General features: G+C 50.5%; 6 protein-coding genes across 6 annotated transcripts; 2 read left to right on the forward strand and 4 right to left on the reverse strand.

Moving 5' to 3' along the window:
• Positions 1 to 144: 144 nt before the first annotated feature.
• On the reverse strand, positions 145 to 1,570 carry LDX57_010162 (uncharacterized protein; the record flags this gene model as incomplete). The annotated part of the gene is made up of 2 exons (XM_046091907.1): positions 145 to 853; positions 912 to 1,570. 2 exons carry the CDS (start codon positions 1,568 to 1,570, stop codon positions 145 to 147), a joined length of 1,368 nt encoding a protein of 455 aa, XP_045947884.1.
• Positions 1,571 to 2,228: 658 nt separating this feature from the next.
• CGR1 (CGR1 family protein) lies at positions 2,229 to 2,752 on the reverse strand (the record flags this gene model as incomplete). The annotated part of the gene is made up of 3 exons (XM_046091908.1): positions 2,229 to 2,369; positions 2,438 to 2,583; positions 2,713 to 2,752. The coding sequence occupies 3 exons, from the start codon at positions 2,750 to 2,752 to the stop codon at positions 2,229 to 2,231; spliced, it is 327 nt and encodes a 108-aa protein (XP_045947885.1).
• A 117-nt stretch (positions 2,753 to 2,869) lies between these two features.
• On the forward strand, positions 2,870 to 4,772 carry amcA (putative mitochondrial ornithine carrier protein AmcA/Ort1). The gene is made up of 2 exons (XM_046091909.1): positions 2,870 to 3,498; positions 3,574 to 4,772. The coding sequence occupies exons 1-2, from the start codon at positions 3,388 to 3,390 to the stop codon at positions 4,450 to 4,452; spliced, it is 990 nt and encodes a 329-aa protein (XP_045947886.1). The 5' UTR covers positions 2,870 to 3,387; the 3' UTR covers positions 4,453 to 4,772.
• Positions 4,773 to 10,883, reverse strand: VPS10 (vacuolar protein sorting/targeting protein 10). The gene is made up of 2 exons (XM_046091911.1): positions 6,857 to 10,883; positions 4,773 to 6,803 (listed from the first exon to the last, which is right to left on the reverse strand). The coding sequence occupies exons 1-2, from the start codon at positions 10,681 to 10,683 to the stop codon at positions 6,164 to 6,166; spliced, it is 4,467 nt and encodes a 1,488-aa protein (XP_045947888.1). The 5' UTR covers positions 10,684 to 10,883; the 3' UTR covers positions 4,773 to 6,163.
• On the forward strand, positions 4,857 to 5,623 carry LDX57_010165 (cytidine deaminase; the record flags this gene model as incomplete). The annotated part of the gene is made up of 5 exons (XM_046091910.1): positions 4,857 to 4,941; positions 4,997 to 5,130; positions 5,202 to 5,287; positions 5,407 to 5,488; positions 5,570 to 5,623. The coding sequence occupies 5 exons, from the start codon at positions 4,857 to 4,859 to the stop codon at positions 5,621 to 5,623; spliced, it is 441 nt and encodes a 146-aa protein (XP_045947887.1).
• Positions 10,884 to 13,999: 3,116 nt separating the features above from the next.
• On the reverse strand, positions 14,000 to 16,734 carry SEC10 (exocyst subunit SEC10; the record flags this gene model as incomplete). Its single annotated transcript, XM_046091912.1, has 2 exons — positions 14,000 to 14,497; positions 14,554 to 16,734. 2 exons carry the CDS (start codon positions 16,732 to 16,734, stop codon positions 14,000 to 14,002), a joined length of 2,679 nt encoding a protein of 892 aa, XP_045947889.1.
• Positions 16,735 to 17,218: the final 484 nt, after the last annotated feature.

A 17,218-nucleotide genomic window follows, 5' to 3' on the forward strand; every position in this document is an offset into this window, starting at 1 on the left:
AGCAAGGAACAGTCCAATATTTTTTTGACGCGGGGGTATCATGACGCTATATGTTACAGATAAAATTGATAGAAACTCGGTGATTTCCGACTTGAAGTTGATGGGTCCCAAGGGAGCACACGGTACAGCCGTGTACGATGCCAATCAGAGCTCTTCCAGGAATTTCAGGGGATCTCGATCGGTCGGCTGCACACCCCCGGCTGCGACATTAGAAGTGGCCGTATTGGCTGACCGAGATGATTGGCGATTTTGGACATCTGAATATCGATCATTCAGTCCGGGCGGATACAAGGACCATGAAGGACCGCCCTCATTCCCATGATGTAGAGGGCGCGACGAGTTGAGGGCTGGTATCGCCGTCGTACCTGGGCCTCCAGACGCCGATGACTCCACGCTCCAGCTTTGGGCAACCAAAGCAACAAGCACGGCGACGCACGCGGTTGTCACCACGATCCAGAAAATTCGAAGACCTCGGTTGATTCGTCTTTGGCATTCCACCTCCCTCTTCTCCCAGCAATCAATCCTGGTTCTCATCACTTCAAGCCTTTCATTCAGGGCGTCGGCCCTCGTCCTTCCCGCCTTCATACGTTGTTCCAAAGCCTCGACTTTTTGTACCTGAGGTCGGAACTCTTTGAACTCCAATATCTGCTTCTGGATTTCCTGGCCCAAGTTCTTGGTCTCCTTCTCAAAGTCATCGAAGAGTGCTGAAGTAGATTCGAATAGTTCTTGAAATGAAGCGATCGTGGAGGTGAGGGCCGCGATCTTCTCCAGTAGATTGTAGTACGTATAGTCTAGTCGACGAGTGATGTCTGTCGCAAGGGTTCCGATCAATGACAGGGCGGAGCGTAAGAATCTATCAATAGCCGGATCAGAATGGCTCAGGTGCACACATAAGAATTGACGGGACTTACTTTTCACCAAGGGTCCTTCTCTCGGTTAACATTTCCAAATCCTCCATCGAACGAATCTCCCGTCCTCTCACCGGGCCAAGTTTGCTATTCTGGTCGATATTATCAAATAAGCTTCCTTTCCTAGCACCAACGCCGAAGCCCGCAGGGTATTCAGATCCGTAGCCTGATCGCGTCGATTCCCGCGTGATAGGCCGAAGCAGGGCGTCATCCATGTCGCTCTCTTTCTCTCTACCGCTTGGCCATGCCGGCAGCAGGCCTCTTGCAGCAGATGAAGCACTCATCGGGTTCATAATTCGAGGTAGACGGCCATCCCGCGACTTGCTGTGCTTGTGCTTGTGGCGTGTCCTCAGTCTGGTACGCTCTAAACTGCTGGGATCAAAGACCAAATGACGAAATGGGGACTTGTCCCCCGCCGCGTCATGGTGGTCGGCACGAGTACGGTGCTCCTCCAAGCCTTCGCGGTCATGATTGGGGGGCAAAGCTGGGTGCTCCAGTCTGTGGGCATGATCACCCCCGCTATTTACTGCAAACGGTTCGCCGGCGACGGTGGGTTTTTGGCTCCCAGCAGTGGCAGAACCGTGGCTGGGAGGGCAAGGGGCCGTTGATTGCTTGGCTGGGGAAAAGACCGCAGGCAACGACGACCGGGTTGAATGCTCCATTTTAGGGCATACCGCATAATCAGTCGGGAGTTGTATTATTGTAAATTCTTGATTCCCAGGGCTAAGAGGTAAGGGGAATCCCGATGTTGTCCAGGACGGGGGGCCGAGGCTGAGAGGTTGAGGAATGACGCCAAGACTGGCCATGGCACCTGAGCTAATTTAGTCTGCCTACCCACGCGGTGATCTTGACAATTATATATATTTACATGCTCCGTGTGTCTAATGTATCCCCTTACACGCGCACGCAAGAAGACACCTACTTGTATCGCATGGGCGTCCCTACAGGTCTATGGACACCCACAATGCTCCCTGCAGGCGACATAAATGTCCAATAGTACGTCAGAACTGTGAGAGAAAGATGGAGAAATAATGCATCGTAAATGGCAAGAAATGTAGAGAAAGAGAGACCATAGCCAACCAACTCCTGTAATCGCCTATGAAGAAACTGTACTGCATGCCTCGATAATCGAGTCCCCCGCTCCAAGATCGCATTTGTTGAACCGAAGGGGACAAATAAAGGTTTGAGTGTAGAAGCCGGAAGGGGTATGTTTTTCTCTCGTCGGGAGAGAGTCATCTGAAAAAATCATGACAACGGGCCAACGGTAAGTTGGAGTATGAAAGAAAACCAAGAACGCATAAGGACACAGGTCTTGCGCATCTAAGAGTTGAGAAGCTTGTTGCGCTTTTCTCTCCGCTTCAGTCGCTCGACTCTCTTGTGGTGCATCTTCTGTGCCATCTTTTCGTAGCGCTCCTTCTCCTCCTTTGCAGCCCGACGATCTCTGATCCGTTGGATATGTGCCTACGGAGCATGGTTAGCGAAACCGGCCAGATCGAACAATTTGCTGATAATGAGAGCCGTCTCATTACCTTTCTCTCCGCCTCTTTTTCTTCCCTCAGTTCTTTTTCATGTTCCTTGACAGCCTCCTGATGCTTGCGTGCCTCCAGCCTCTTCGCGTACGAGGTCATGCCGCTAGTAGGGCGAAACGGCTTCTTGGTGTCATGCCAGTTTTTTCCTGCGGGTCCGAAACAGGTGAAAAATTAGCTAAAATAGGACAATCGTACGGAGTAATGAATCAAGACAGCAGGGAACGTTGTCAAATAAAGTGGGGGGGAAAGGGAAAATTTTTCTTTTAATTTCTCACCATTTTTCCGCATGCCTTTCACGGGTTCGGAGGACGACATGTCGGCGTAATAAATGCGAAAGAGGGGGGGGGAGGTTGAAGGATGAGACTGGGGGAAGAGAAGATTAAAAAGCTTTCTCTCTGTCTCTGTCTTTTTTTTTTTTTTCCCACCTCAAGTCACTCACTCTTTTCCTCTTTTTCTCCGGAAAAAGTTATCTTAGACCGATCAGATAACCGGATCTCGGCAGAAGTGGTGACCCGGCGCCCCCGTTCCGGGCATCAGCGCATGAGGGATTTGCCAGCGTTGATTCTGACGGGTCCCTTTCTTCTGCTAAATTGTCGCAAACCCACCCGCTAACTATTCTCCCTTATCCCGGGCCTCGACCACTGGGAATCTTACAAGCGATGCGCACTTAAATTATTATTTCTTGATTATTGAGTTCACCCTGCGTGGATCGGGCACAACCAGACAAACCCCTCATCGGCACACCGCCCCTCCACAAGGGGAAACCGACCATAAAAGACTTCCTTTCCTCCGCCAGCAGACAGGATCGATACGATGTTCTACCGATAGACTCCTAAATTTCCTTCTCCCCCTTCTTCTCTTCGCTTCGCTTCCCTCATCTTGGTACGATTGTCTACATACCTGTTACTTCCTCCTAGACCAATCCAAGAGTCCGGACACTCTCGGCCTCGATGGCGACCACTGAACATGCGATAGCAATCAGTAATGACATGTCGATGGAACTCCCTACCCTTCCCCCTAACCAGGGCCTTGAAGCTCTGAAGGATGTGGTGTTTGGTTCGGTAAGCTCAACGAATCTTTGCTTTGAGGAGCTTTTGGACCTCCCAGGTGATCCCGAACTAACAACCAATCTCCAGGCCGCTGGCATGGCAGGCAAGGTCATAGAGTACCCCTTCGACACCGTCAAAGTACGACTACAATCACAACCGGATCATCTCCCCCTGCGATACAACGGCCCTCTGGATTGTTTCCGTCAATCGATTCAAGCCGATGGATTCCGTGGACTATACCGGGGCATAAGTGCCCCCATGGCGGGTGCCGCTATAGAAAACAGCTGCCTCTTCTGGAGCTATCGCATGATTCAAGACATACTCAGGGCAACTTGCTACAGCTCGACGGACCCGCTGCCTTTCTCCGCTTTGCTGTTTAGTGGAGCTGCGTCGGGCTCCATCACCTCGCTTGCGTTGACACCCGTCGAACTCATCAAATGTAAGATGCAGGTTCCTGTGGAGGGCACAGGCGGTCAAGCGCCTAGACCGCTCACTCTTATTGCGTCTATATTCCGCCAAGACGGTATCATGGGGTTCTGGCGCGGTCAGATGGGAACCCTCATTCGCGAAACAGGCGGAGGCGCTGCCTGGTTTGGCGGCTACGAGGGGGTATCTGCCATGTTCCGCGCATACTCAGTGCCGCCTTCAAAAGGTGAACTGTCCGAAACGGACGAGGCGCGTCTTCCACTGTATCAACAAATGATCGCGGGCGCAGCGGCAGGGATCAGCTACAACTTTCTGTTCTATCCTGCCGATACAATCAAGTCTCGGATGCAAACGGAAGACATCACCCGTTCCACGATCAACGGGAAGCGACAAACCTTTTGGGGCGCTGCCAGGTCTCTCTGGAACCAGCAAGGAATCCGAGCCTTGTATCGAGGCTGCGGGATAACATGCGCACGATCGGCACCAAGCTCAGCATTCATCTTCACCGTATATGAAGGCTTGCGGAATTACTTCGGATGACCTTTTCCTTTTGCACAAATTTGTTTTACCCTGTCTCCATCTTCCATGTTCCTCTCTTTTTGGTTTTTTGTTATGAGATACCTATTGTTTTTGCGTTAGATATAGATTTCGCTTTTGTTTCATTTCTTCATTGAATCTCCTACTTTGGTTTAAGACTTATTTGGGAAAGAATTCATGTTCTCGGCATTTTTTCGTTTGCGTAGAGGTCTTGTCCGTCGGAACTTGAGATAGGAGGAGTGCGATGCGGGGAAAAAGTTTTGGGCTAGCGAATTATCGCTGTACATAAATAGATAAGGAATCTTCCTTGGGACTTTACCTACCCCTCCTTCCAACTCCATTCCCACGCTTTCGAATCTTCCGTTTTGTCTTCTATCCTCACGCCAACCAGTTATCCAGTAGTAAGAATGGCTTCTGGTGCTCCGATCCTTTCTGCAGAGGAGCTGCAGACTCTATCGTCGAAAGCTATTGCGGCCAAAGCCACCGCGTACTGTGAGTTACCATGGGCTGCATAAAGCAACGGCACAGTCGCTAATCCTCCCCGCAGGCCCTTATTCCCAATTTCGCGTGGGAGCATGCATCCTGACCCAGTCAGGCGAGTACATTTCGGGTGCTAATGTCGAAAATGCCGCATATCCCGTGGGCACATGTGCCGAACGAGTAGCGTTTGGAACGGCCGTTGTAAGCAGCAAGCGCGATTCCAGGCTTATGATTTTTGTCTCCTTATCCCGGATACTAACTTGTGTGTACAGGTTGCCGGTCATCGGGCTTTCAAAGCCATTGCCGTTGCGACGGATACAAAGACTGCAGCATCCCCGTGCGGCATGTGCAGACAATTGTATGTAATATTGTCGGCCTTGTTCCCGAATGTTCTTCCCCTCTCCTCTAGTGTTTCTCTTTTTTCAATTGAGGGCTTGGTCCTTGGCGTGGCTAATCTATTTGGGATCCTATGATCAGCATGAGCGAGTTCACTGGCCCTTCTTTCCCGATCTATATGTACGATGGAAAGGGCAACCATGATGTTACGACAATGAACGAGGTAGGAAGCTTTCTTCATCATTTAGACCACCTCTTTCAGACAGGACTTGGGGCGCTAACTGGAGTTGATGTTTCTTTGCAGCTCCTTCCCAGATCCTTTGGACCCGGCGACTTTCCCGGTAAAGAAACGCAATAGCCAACCTCATTGTGAGGAAGCTCTCTCTCCCGGGATAACCACTCTAGAGGAAAGCCGCTCCAGGCTATGTTACCTAACAGATAGGTTGTAAAGGGGAGCGGATGTTTGAGTGTCCCAGCACAAGCTCGTTTTGTACAGCATCTGCGGCAATGATTGATATAAGGAACAGAGCCCCTCACATCCGAACAAGCCAGGCGCACTCGTTTTCCTCCAATGACTCCCAGATTTACAAGGTGTTAGCTCGAGAATTTTTTGGGCCTAATAATCCACTGTTGTTACATTCAAACCAAACAGAATATGGTTATCAAGCTATCTCATTTTCTACCTGTCTAACAAATTGTGCCTCCGCTGCCCAAAACACGAAAAAGGGAAAAAAAAGAAAAGCAAAGGAGAGACTAGCTGGTAACTAACCCGACAGTGATTGCAAGCGGCGTGCAACAGTATACAAAATGTGATTATCCTCGTAAAATCCTCAACATGTTAAATCGTAGACTTAATGGGAATGCGTAAAAGAAAGGAGCCGTGGGGAGTACAACGTGATCAGTGCACGGACTCATCATCCTCATCGGCATCTTCGACACCGAGAAGCTCATCTTCATCATCGACAACACTGGTGTAGTCGCCTCGACGAGCGGCGAACGAACCACGGGATGCATATGGCCTGGAATAGCCTCTGGCTCTGCCAAGTCCTATGCGTCCACTCACGCTCCGCCACAAGCTCACGGCAAGCAGCGGAAGAGCTCTTGCGACGGCAACCACCCCTGCAATAACCGCGATTGGCACGGTGACCAGGAGAGAGTCTCGCGATAATAGACTTTGGGCAGTGCCGCCAGTTTCCCCGAGGCGAATCTGACCGAACTTGCCATCCCACCTGGTATACACGTAATATCCAACTGCACCCGCGACTGCGATGGGGGTAATTATCGCAAAGAATAAACCAACTCCGCTGATGCCATGCTTTTTCTCGTACTCTTCCTCCTTGTTGGGACAGGGTTTCGAAACGACATGATCTAGATTCCTGCCACCCTCACAGGTCGTTTGGGGGATACGCCGATACCCAGTAGGCTCCCAGTATTCAATCATATCAGGGTCATTCTTACAGACAGCCATCGCGTCCGGTTTCGAGAGTCCAGGGACAAGGGCACATGTGCCATCGGTCTGGGGTTCATAATTATAGTCACTGCGCCCTGTCAGCTTTCCTCTGAGAGGCAATTATATACGGGCAACACTCACCATTCGTAATCAGATTCTCTAGTGCACGGACAGTTCATGCCGATCCGGTGAACGTGAGGCTCGCGCCAGTTATTCCAGCATTGAGCCGAGTGTTTCTTGCGATGGTACTGCTCAACATGGCCGAATATGCAATTTTTCTCCTGGAAAGGGTGCTTGGGCTCCCAGATAGAGTAGTCTTCACTCTCATCCTGATTCTCGTCCAATTTGCATGCTCTGGAGCGCAGGGCACTGAAATCGATGTTGATCGTGAGCAGCTTGCTATGTGACTGGTCCTGCAAGGTTCTACCCCAAAGAAGGAAATTCTTTGACGTGTCCGAAGGCACAGTTGAGATATCGTCAATCTGCACGTCCACGTCCGCAAAAACGAATTCCTCCCAATTATCACCTTCATCGACGCTGTAGAAAAGTGACTTGGTTGGTCTGGACTCCGGGACAATTACAATCACTGAGCCAGAGTCACCATATTCCCACATATACCTCCCTTTCTTCACGGACCTCCAGGAAATCCCCCCATCACTTGTCATGAAAGTATCGACTTCGTCACCGCCAGTCAAATGATCACCCACGTTACCTACCCCCATCATAAGGCCTATTGCAGAACCGGACGAGAATGTGTCACGTTCATCTCTTCGCTCAGTATAGCCATGAAGGTGGAGTGAACAGTCATTGGTGCCTTTTCCAGTCGAAACAGCACAGCCAAAGTTCTTGCCGTCTGCATCTTTGGATGGAGGAGGAAGCAGCATCCATTGTGCTCCATCGTTATGGGTTATCATCGTCTTCAGCTTCTTCTTTTCGGCATTCTTGGATACCGCATCGACGTTGCTAACCACGTTCACGACTGCCACCCCTTCCAAGCCTTGCATCTTTTCGAAGTCCGCAAAGCCTTCGTGGTTCCGGTTCACTCCACTTAAGCTCAGTACATAGAAGGTGCCATTGCTATTGCTCTTGATCATGGGCCCGTACTCTGCCCCTTCTATGTTGCTGGCCGTGACGTGCAGGAAGACCGCGTGCGTGGAGCTCTCAAGGACAGTATAGGCAGTCTGAACCGGCACTTGGACGTTGGGAGGGAACTGTGCTTTCGCAAAGGTTTTCCCGTCCACACTAACGCTTGCCACTAGAGACTCTGCGTTCTCCGAGTTCCGCGATGCTACCACGATAAATTCAGACATGGTGGCGTAGTTGATGACATCCTCGACTTGGACGGTATAGTCGGAAAATTGGTTGGTTGTGGATAAGAGCCGAAGTCGGTTCTTCTTGTTCTCATTTTCGTACTGTTCACAGAAGATGAGGTTTTCGCTTTCTGGGCGGCCTTCTCTGTTTTCAAATTCGCACTTCTGAACATAACGGAGAAGAAGTTTCCATTCACCACCCCGATTTTCGCTGAACCAAGCATCAGAATGGCAATCACCAGAGCCGCAATCCACTGCACCTGTCCAAATCAACCAATCTTTGTATCGAGGATGAAATGAAAGTGGGGAGATGAAGCGCTCTTGAGTCGGCGGAGCTGCTGCTTTGAAAGGCTTGAAGGAGTGCCCGCGATCTACGGTCCAAAAGCCATCCGCACCCTCGCTGAGAAAGAAGGCCGCATCGCTGTTGTAAGGATGAAGAATGACTCTCGTGATCTTCTTTCCCTCTAGGGCTCGCTCCCAGTTCTTGCCATGGTCATGCGAAACGTAAAGTTCGTGATCACTGGTAAGTACGAGGACAGTCTCATCATCTCCAGAGCTGCTTGACTGACGTTCCATATAATAATATGCAAATTGTCCTGTGTCAAATTCCTTCTTGGTTGCCAGGATGCCGCCCGTCGGAGCGCTATGCGTTTCATTACAAGGCCGTTCAATATCCTTGTCCAAGTTCTCGCCGCCATCTCGAACACAAGCATTTCCAGGGATAAGTCTCCAGCCGGATGGCCCCAGAAACGTATCGCCTGGCTCCTGACATTTGCCTTCCGGAACCTTTGATGACTTGGGGAGGAAACAGCCCTGGCCATTCTTGCTGGGCTTGATTTCACATTCGAAGTCACTGGCGGTGCACTTGCATGGCTTGAATATAGGCTCGGGGTCTTTGAACTTTTCATCCACAAAGCAGTCTGCATTGGCCTTGCGTCGCCTGAAAAACTGCTTCTGACCCATGAGACAATCGGGCTCCCCGTTCTCATCCAATCTAGCCGTCCATTCTTCAAAATCATCTTTGTCGCATTTCCTTTCATGCAATCCGCTGAAATCGATCGAGTAGATGACATGTTTCCTTTTCTTGTGCTCCTTCTCGTTTGAGGTGCCGACAAGAATGAATTTGAGGCTTGTCGAATCTGGGGTTGTCGTGACCATTTCAGGGTAGATTTCATGTTCGAGTTCAACCGACTCCCACTCCTTTCCATGGTCGATCGAGAACCGGATTTTCTTGGCTGATTTGTCTTCACCAACGGCCATTACAACAGCACCCTGATCTCCAAATTCGTACTTATGTGGGCCTTCCAGTGCAAACCGCCACGTCACACCAGCATCATCCGAAACGTAAAGGTCCCCTTTAGTATACTCGCCGAGGTGAGAACCAGTATTGCCAATACCCATAACCAGGCCAGGGGCTGGGCTGGAAAAAACACGGCCAATGTTCGCATAGGCGGTCACAGAATGGAGATGCAGGTCTTTGTCTTCAACTTTAAGAGGGCCAAACGTCCTTCCGTCATCGAAACTAATCTTACTAGCAAGTTTCTTGTCGGAAGCAGATTCGACCTCTTCCGGGTTCTTCACGACGTTCACTAGCACGATACCTTGAATATTGGCAATTTTCTCAAAGTCAACCGTACCTCCCGAGTCACGGTTCGTATGCTCGATATTGCGGGTAAAATAGGTTCCTTCCGAATTGGAGGTAAAAAGTACGCCCATGCCCTGCATGGGGTTGGTCAAAACATCCACCTGAAGGCTATAATTAGTGCTTTCTAACATCGTGTAGGCATCTTCTTCGATGCGATGACCGTTGAACTCTGCACGATGCCAAACTTTACTATCGATAGTTGTGTACAAGGCGAGTTCCTCGGTTCCCTTAGATTTGACGGCCGCGACAATGAACTTTTTCACCGCTGCGGTGCTGATGACGCCCAGGACAGGTCGTCCTTCCTGCAGCTTAACCTCAGTGCCTTCGATATCGCTGCCGAAGTAATCGTCCGAGTATATAAGTCTGTTGGCGTGTGAGAAGGGCACTTTCAACCCCGGCACGACACAAAGCGATCGGTTCTCGATCTCATGTGCTATATCCAAGTTTTCGGCGAACTGGGGATGTCCTATCGCCCAGGCACACCCGCCGATACTTTCCCGCAGAGGCTTAACTGAGGCGAAGTCGTCCGTGGTATAATAGGACTTCACTATGCAGTATCGTCCGGCGCACTCTTCAGTTTGGAATATTACTTTGCTTGTGTCTCGGCCATGGAATACAAGGGGATAATGGTTCACGGCGGCGATCCCTTCGGCTTCGAATGAGGTCCAACTTTTAGCCTGATCGGTTGTGACCCAATGGCGTTTACTCGCACTTATCGCGTAGGCCTTGTTCTTATCGAATGGGTGTTGTCGAATGAGAACAACGCTGCGTTCCATTTCGCCATTGTCCCCCTTTACTATTTCCCATTTCTCGCCACCATCGACAGTCTGGAGCAAATTGCCATCTAGCGTATTCAATAGGGCCGTCTCGGTGTCTTCGAAATAGAACAAGGACGCAGGCTGATGGTCAAGCTCGGTCGCGGTGATCTTGGGTTTGTTTGACTTTTTCGTAGCGGCAGGCTGCGTTAGGATTGCAAGTCCAAGGCAGCTCAGCCATAGCCATCGTAAGATCATGGTCGCGAGTTATGCCACATTTGAAGCGATGGGCGGAAGGAGCTCTGAACGGTCGGGCCAAGGGGAGCAATTACGATCGAGACAGGTTGCAGATGATTCCGGAGAAGACCAGGTTGCCAGGCGAACTTATCGATGGTGAAGCTTGTGTGAAAGATGTGGGAGAACTGCGGTTAGAAAGCTTGTGGGTGACTATGCAGAAGCCTAACTACTTCCCAGGGTCGACAGCTGCGTGGCCTCATAGGTAGCTCACGGTCACGTGCTACCGTGGCTGCTTATCGGAAGACGAACATCTGTCAAGCTATGTACATAACTACGCCGTTCGCAGCGCAAACCGAGTCTCAGTGCTCAACAAAGAGGCCACCGGGTTCGTTCTACTGGTACAAGGTACACAACAAGTAGGTATTCATCATCTTTTTTGTTTGACTTGGTTTGGTCGTTATCATTTCATTTATTACTCATGTTCAAAATTCCATGGCACGTGAATGAAGGGAGGATCAGAAGGAAGAAAAGCATAGACATGGTATCTAAATTATCTATCTAGTAATTTCGTCGCCGCAGTGTTCGCCAGACTTTCCTCACTAAACCTCGTTCATTCATACCAGATTCCCATATCGGAGGGTCAAAATTGTCTGGCGACAGTCGATTTAATTCCGGAGTAGCTGAGTCCGTACGCAGATCAGGTCGTGTCAGTGTCATTTTCAAGGTCATCTCGCGATTACCCGGCCTTCTCCGATGGCTGTTATCTGACCTTAGCAGCCATTGCCGTCGGTTGTTGTTAAATGGCAGGGTTGTTTGTTGGCTTTGAGCATACCGTGTACTCGTAGATGCTCGAGGACTGTTTTGTTCTTTCCTGGACTCCACACCCGAGAATGCCGTGCCTTCTTCGAAGAATGTCCCATCGTCTGGGTTTTGGATTCTCGGTTGCGCGAACTCTCTCACGGGATTCAGCCCTTCTCTTTTCCATGTCGGAAACCCAAACTCAACGGCTTCGTCGAACTTTTGCGGAGATGCCAGGTAGACTCTCAACTTGAGACGGGCCTCTGGGTCCTGGTAATATTGCGCCGATGGGTCAATGCTTGAGGTAGAAGAGTGAGAGTTATGATGAAATTGGCTTCGGGGGGAATGGGGCTCCGAATCAAGGGTCGGGGTCGTCATATTTGCCTCGGATGCTGCAGAGGACTGGCTGGGATTGGGAGAGCTGTGCACGGTCGACAATGGCCTGAAACCTGACTTGGATGAATATTCTGTTAAAGTTCGGCGGAACGACAAGCTTCTTCTAGTGGGAGATCTCGATGGCGAATCCATAACGTGAGCATGGTACTCTATGGCCAAATCAAGATCTTCATCCTCATCAAGCCTCCCAGTAGGGGCAGAGCGAGTGTGGCCCATGTGGTCCATTTCGTTATACAAGTCAACATCAGACGTATCGGTACGAAGGGTAGATGATTGTGAAATCGCAGATGTTTCGGTCAACTCCGACATTCGCCGTGTCTTTCCCAATCTGAAAAGTGCTTCGTCGGCGGCGTCAAAGACCTCGTCCGTGCAACAAATCTGGTGAAGGCGATCCCGCTCTTCATTCGAGAAGCAGCTTTGTTGGATCTTAGGGGGAAGTGAGTGAAAACATTGCCAGTCTGGACAAGCCGCGAGAAAGGCCGCTTGGGACATCGACGTGTGATGGGGGTTTCTTGAGGTACCCGGGTAGAGTACCCTTTTCAAGGATACCTTCTTATGGATAGACTGGTCGCAAGCTGGCAAGCAGGGCCGATCCCAAAGAAACTGGAATTCCCGGTAAGGCAGCTTGGCGAGGTTTGACTGGTGATCCAAGCCATGGCAGCAATCACCCTGAGCAAGGCGCAACAATTCTGCGTTCGAGAAAAGCTAACCAGAACCAAAGATAGGGGACAAAGTTAGCAATCATCATAAAGTTTGATGAACTCATGGGATGAGGGGGAGTCATTTCCTAAAAACAAAGCAAGCCTGCGCCATGAGTTGATAGTTGATGGACCGGCTCCAGTAGTGCCGGCAATAGCGGGTTCCACTACTCCGTACACGGTGTAGTAGTCTTCCGCTGCTAAAATGTTTAGTGGCTCCCACTTGCAGTCTAAGCAGTGAAAATTGCACAAAGAACTTTCCAACCCACACGGGTACGTACTCAAATGGTATCGACATGAAGTATATGTCTTGCCGATAGCCAAGAAAATGAGCTCGATTCCGCGTTACCACAGCCCAATACGACTCATGGCCCTCAACTTCAGGCAGGACAAAGGAACAGTGGCGCAGGAAGCCAAAATCGGCGGGTACACTCACTTTGCGACGTACTGCTGGGGGCAAGGAGTTGATTACAACTCGCTCCCTTGGAGTGCAAAAGCCCATGGTTGACGTCCTTTCGCCTTGTAAATTTGATTTATCGACGAGGTCCAAGCAAGCAAACGCTTGTTGTGGCACCTTGAGCAGGGTCGCTAAGACCAAAAAAGAAAGAGGGGAAGAACGAAAAGAACGAAGCAAAGGAAAAAGAATGGATGGCCTATTCCTAAAAACCATCAGGAGAGCAAAGGGTCTTAATATGGCCTCTGCGGGCGCAGCGTGCAGCCCCGGACTCGCTCCCAGCTCGCTAACCCCCCAAGGCAATGAATGCCTAAGGAGCCATTATTCGCTGGTCAATGGGTTGAGGGGAGATGTGGCGCTTTCCATCTCGGGCCTTCCTTGTGTGATCTTGGATGCAGGAACAAATAATTGGGTTGCTCGTCACGTCAGTGGGATATATAGAAACGCAGGGCCTCGGCACTAGCCTCATACTTGGCCAATGGGTGGTGGCCAACGACGCTGACAGCTCATCACTTAGCCGCCAGCCCAAGCCAAGCGGCTACTAGCTAGTTCCCCGAGTCTTGGGGGAAAGATAGCGGGCACGTTCCCTTGCCCCTTCTTGGTGGTTCTCACGAGGGATTTGGTATCAAATTAATTGGCACACACCGATGCCTCGTAGAGGGCGTTGATTGGGGCTCGAATAGTGCCGCCACCCCCTTACTCAGTACCTAAGCAGAACGTCAATAGTTCCCCAGTCCATTGATATTCGCCTTGGCAGACTTGGATTGTACTGCCTGCCTGTCCCAGGTTAGGAGGTATAACGTCGTCAACGAACAACAGGCCTAAGGTGGCCCGTACGCAGGATACCCCTATCCATATTATAGAGAAAAGAGAGAAAGAGAGATGCTAGAGATATCTACCTAGGCAAAGTAGGCAGTTTCAGGGGGTAACTAGTGACTACCCATCTGGCATTATCATGTATGTAGTCGTGATGAGAGTGAAAGACTGCTTTCTACAGCGTGTTGAGCACGTTCTGCATGGCGGGCGTGTTGGAATCCTCCCGGCGCGAGACGTATGCTCGGACCTCGTGCACGCCGAGACCCTCGGGACTTCCGCCGGCGCTTCGACCGGCGTTGCTGCTTCCAGTCACTCCAGACCTGCCGCCGGTCCCGCTCGTAGCACTACCGCGGACTTTCTCGCGTAGGGCCTCAGATCCGACGACGAAAAGACTGCCCACCTCTAGCAATACATCCAGTGCCCCACTGGGAGCTTTGAGCTGCTCGTCTATGTCCCAAGACTTCAGTAGGTCGTTGTACTGTGTCATATCCTTGGTCACCAGAAGACCTCCCGGCCCGTTGACGGAAAATCGTTTGAAATGCTCAAGTAGCAAGCTGCGAACTCCCAGGGCTATCTCTGTGAGCAATTGGCGGAGGTTAGTGCCACTAGACGGCAGTGACTGCACGATGACACTATGCACTCGAGCTAAGAAGCTACAGATCGAGGCGCAGGTCTAGAGTTCCATTAATCTTGTTTTCTACCGTTCTGGTCAGGCCGTAGGGAACTTACCGGAGTTTGCAGCTTTTCTAACCATGCAGCATTATCTCCTTCCTTTGGTCGAAAGTCGTTTTTCTTTTGGCCGGACAAGAGTTTGTTTATCCAGGTCAATGTTGCATCGATGGTCTTCTGCTCGATTGTATTGACTTTGTCCTCAATGCGCACTGTTATCAGGTTTGTCTTTTTCTCCATTTCTCTACGCACGGTGATGCTTCCGGCCGCGAGAGGAATAAGTAATGTGTTGACACACATGATCATCAGATTCGCAATTCCGATGGCGTTCCTAACCGCAGAAAGATAGACGAAATCGGGCTCCGCTTTCCCTGATTCTTGGGACGTCGCAGTTTCCAAGGCAGCGTCGAGACAAACTTCGATGTACCCTTCCCCCATCATGGAAAGAAGAAGACTAAGCAACGCAAGCATATCCTTGGGCGTTTCACTTGTAACACTTAACTCCAACCCTCGGCCAACTCCTTCAGCAAGCCATTTGAGCATGCGTTTAGCGTAGGCTATGCTAGGAAGACCGTCATCCTCAACAAGTTTGACATCAGTGGGCTTCGTGGCATCGCCGGACTCTCTTAGTCCTGCCACCTGAAGGAGCATTTTCCTATGCGTTGGCGAGAATTCAGAGGTTTCAAGGCGGTTAATATAAGTGTCTCGAGCGGAAGACAGAAGTTCTGTTCCGGACTTAGAGAGGGAAGCCATGAACGTTGTCGCTGCCTTTTTCCTACGGGCGTGGAAAGTGGTAAATCTGAAGAGTAGAGATGTATATAGCTCTTCCAGCGTCTTTTTCTCCCTTTCGATGTAGGAGGACCCAACAAAATACGGCACGAACAGGTCTTCTAGTTGTTGGTCAAGAACCAGCGCCGTCTGAGCGGAGATAGGATCCGGGTTTTCTGTTAAACCATGGGATTTTAAATCGTCGACAAGGGCACTGATATAGCTGCGAGAGCTTTGAAGGGACCTCAAGAAGGCAAGAGGCGAAATGTCGTTTGCCCGCTCCAAAACCATCTCGAGCCTCTGCTGTATAGACTGTTGGAAAACCCGTTGTAGGAACTTGCCGAGAACCTGCTCGTAGTAAGGGAAAGCGCGCTTGATAATGGCAGACTCTTCCTGTACTACGACTTTGACCTCATCCACTAATGACTGGAGGCTGGGTTCCACTTTGAGAGGTTCGGCGTCAGGGTCTGCCAATTTTTCCCAGGATTCGGGATCACCTGCCACTTCTTCAGTAACAAGCTGGCTGCGGTCAATAAAAAACTGATGCTGGTTGACGAATAATGCGATGACGCTGGCACCGCCACTGAAATCTTGCAGCACAGTCGCACAATCCCGCATGCCTTCGAAATTTGCCTTGCGATAGAAGTCATCGAACTGTTTCAGAAGGTCTTTTTCCAAGGTCTCCGAGAATTTTTCAATGACTTCTCTCGTGTTTCGTCTAACGCTGTCAATTCCTTCTGTTGGACTCTGTTCCCCGCTTCCTTTCCCATGCGACTTGGTGTTTTTCCCTCCAGATTCATTCCAGCTGTGGGGATCAAGTCGTTGGCTTATTCTCAGCAATTGACGTGCAATCTGTGCTGAGCGCACCTTGGCCTCGCCGGTCCCAGATCTTCTTAGGTTCTCCAGTAGTGTTATTTCTCCCCTGTTGCTGACGCCTTCCCAGCACTGGAGTAAAAAGTATGCATCCAGTGCTCGTCGTCGTTGCCTATCAAGCTCTTCTAGTCGTCGTCCCGTTTCCACGGCCATGTTCCCGGTAGCCTCAGCATGGTCGGCGCCCGCGATCTGTGCCCCTGCACCGTTGAGCGAGGTGTCCAACTGCTGGAAAGACCCAATCGTCTGTTTTAGCTTCCTTCCCAGTGTATTAAGGTTTTGCGAGTGCTGCGCCTCCGCCCTGCGTACTGCAGCAGATAGCTCATTCTCTCTTATCTCGAGGTCGCCAGATAATTCGCCCAGCCGTTGCTGGGCGTGCTCGAAGGTACGGATAAGTGGCTTGGGGTCAAATAATTGGTTTGCGCTGCTAGGCCCACCGATGGATCGGCGATTCGATGCCGCGGTGTCAGAAAGCGTCTCGATAAATTCTTTGACAATGAAGTCGCGATTCGAGAAGTCCTCCAACGTGAAGCTGGGGCCTTTGGGAAAGACGGATCGAGATGCGGGAGTCGCTTGAGAAGTCATGGACACTGTGTCCGGCATCCTTGCAATAGCTGGTGGCGGCCTTCCACCTTCATTGAGATGAGAAGTAGATAGCGAGTTTATGGCAACTCCGCGATGGGGAGCTCACATGCGTTGCAGTTACGGAGTACTCGAATGGGCGGAAGGGAAGCCAGTTATGCATAGTCCGTGGTTCGGAGTACTTAAGTGGGCCAGAACTCCAAGGGAATCCGGCCGACGACTTTGGGTTGCTGATGAACTCACCAGTCAACCATAGATCAACTCTCTGCTACTACCTAGGCTCTGATTGAATTATGAAGGCCTATAGATTCTCTAGTGTTTACCAGGGAAGTCTGGATGGGAGTAGGTATGCACATAATTTCATGGTGGTTAATCATATACTGTACGGTGTCGGTTGATGTACAGTACATACAGTACGTACAAAAATAACCAGATAATTACTGTACAATTACATCCATGGATACGTAGGTACATACAGTACCTACACCGTAGAATCAATGTTCCG

This window comes from Aspergillus melleus, assembly GCF_016097325.1.
Source record: "Aspergillus melleus strain CBS 546.65 chromosome Unknown contig6, whole genome shotgun sequence".
NCBI lineage: Eukaryota > Fungi > Ascomycota > Eurotiomycetes > Eurotiales > Aspergillaceae > Aspergillus > Aspergillus melleus.

Bases quoted from the DNA above. Each gene is read 5' to 3' on its own strand.
- amcA (XM_046091909.1), top strand. From the start codon at position 3,388: ATGGCGACCACTGAACATGCGATAGCAATCAGTAATGACATGTCGATG. The intron at 3,499-3,573 runs GTAAGCTCAACG...ACCAATCTCCAG, and splicing joins AGGATGTGGTGTTTGGTTCG to GCCGCTGGCATGGCAGGCAA.
- VPS10 (XM_046091911.1), bottom strand. From the start codon at position 10,683: ATGATCTTACGATGGCTATGGCTGAGCTGCCTTGGACTTGCAATCCTA. The intron at 6,804-6,856 runs GTGAGTGTTGCC...GACAGGGCGCAG, and splicing joins AGAGAATCTGATTACGAATG to TGACTATAATTATGAACCCC.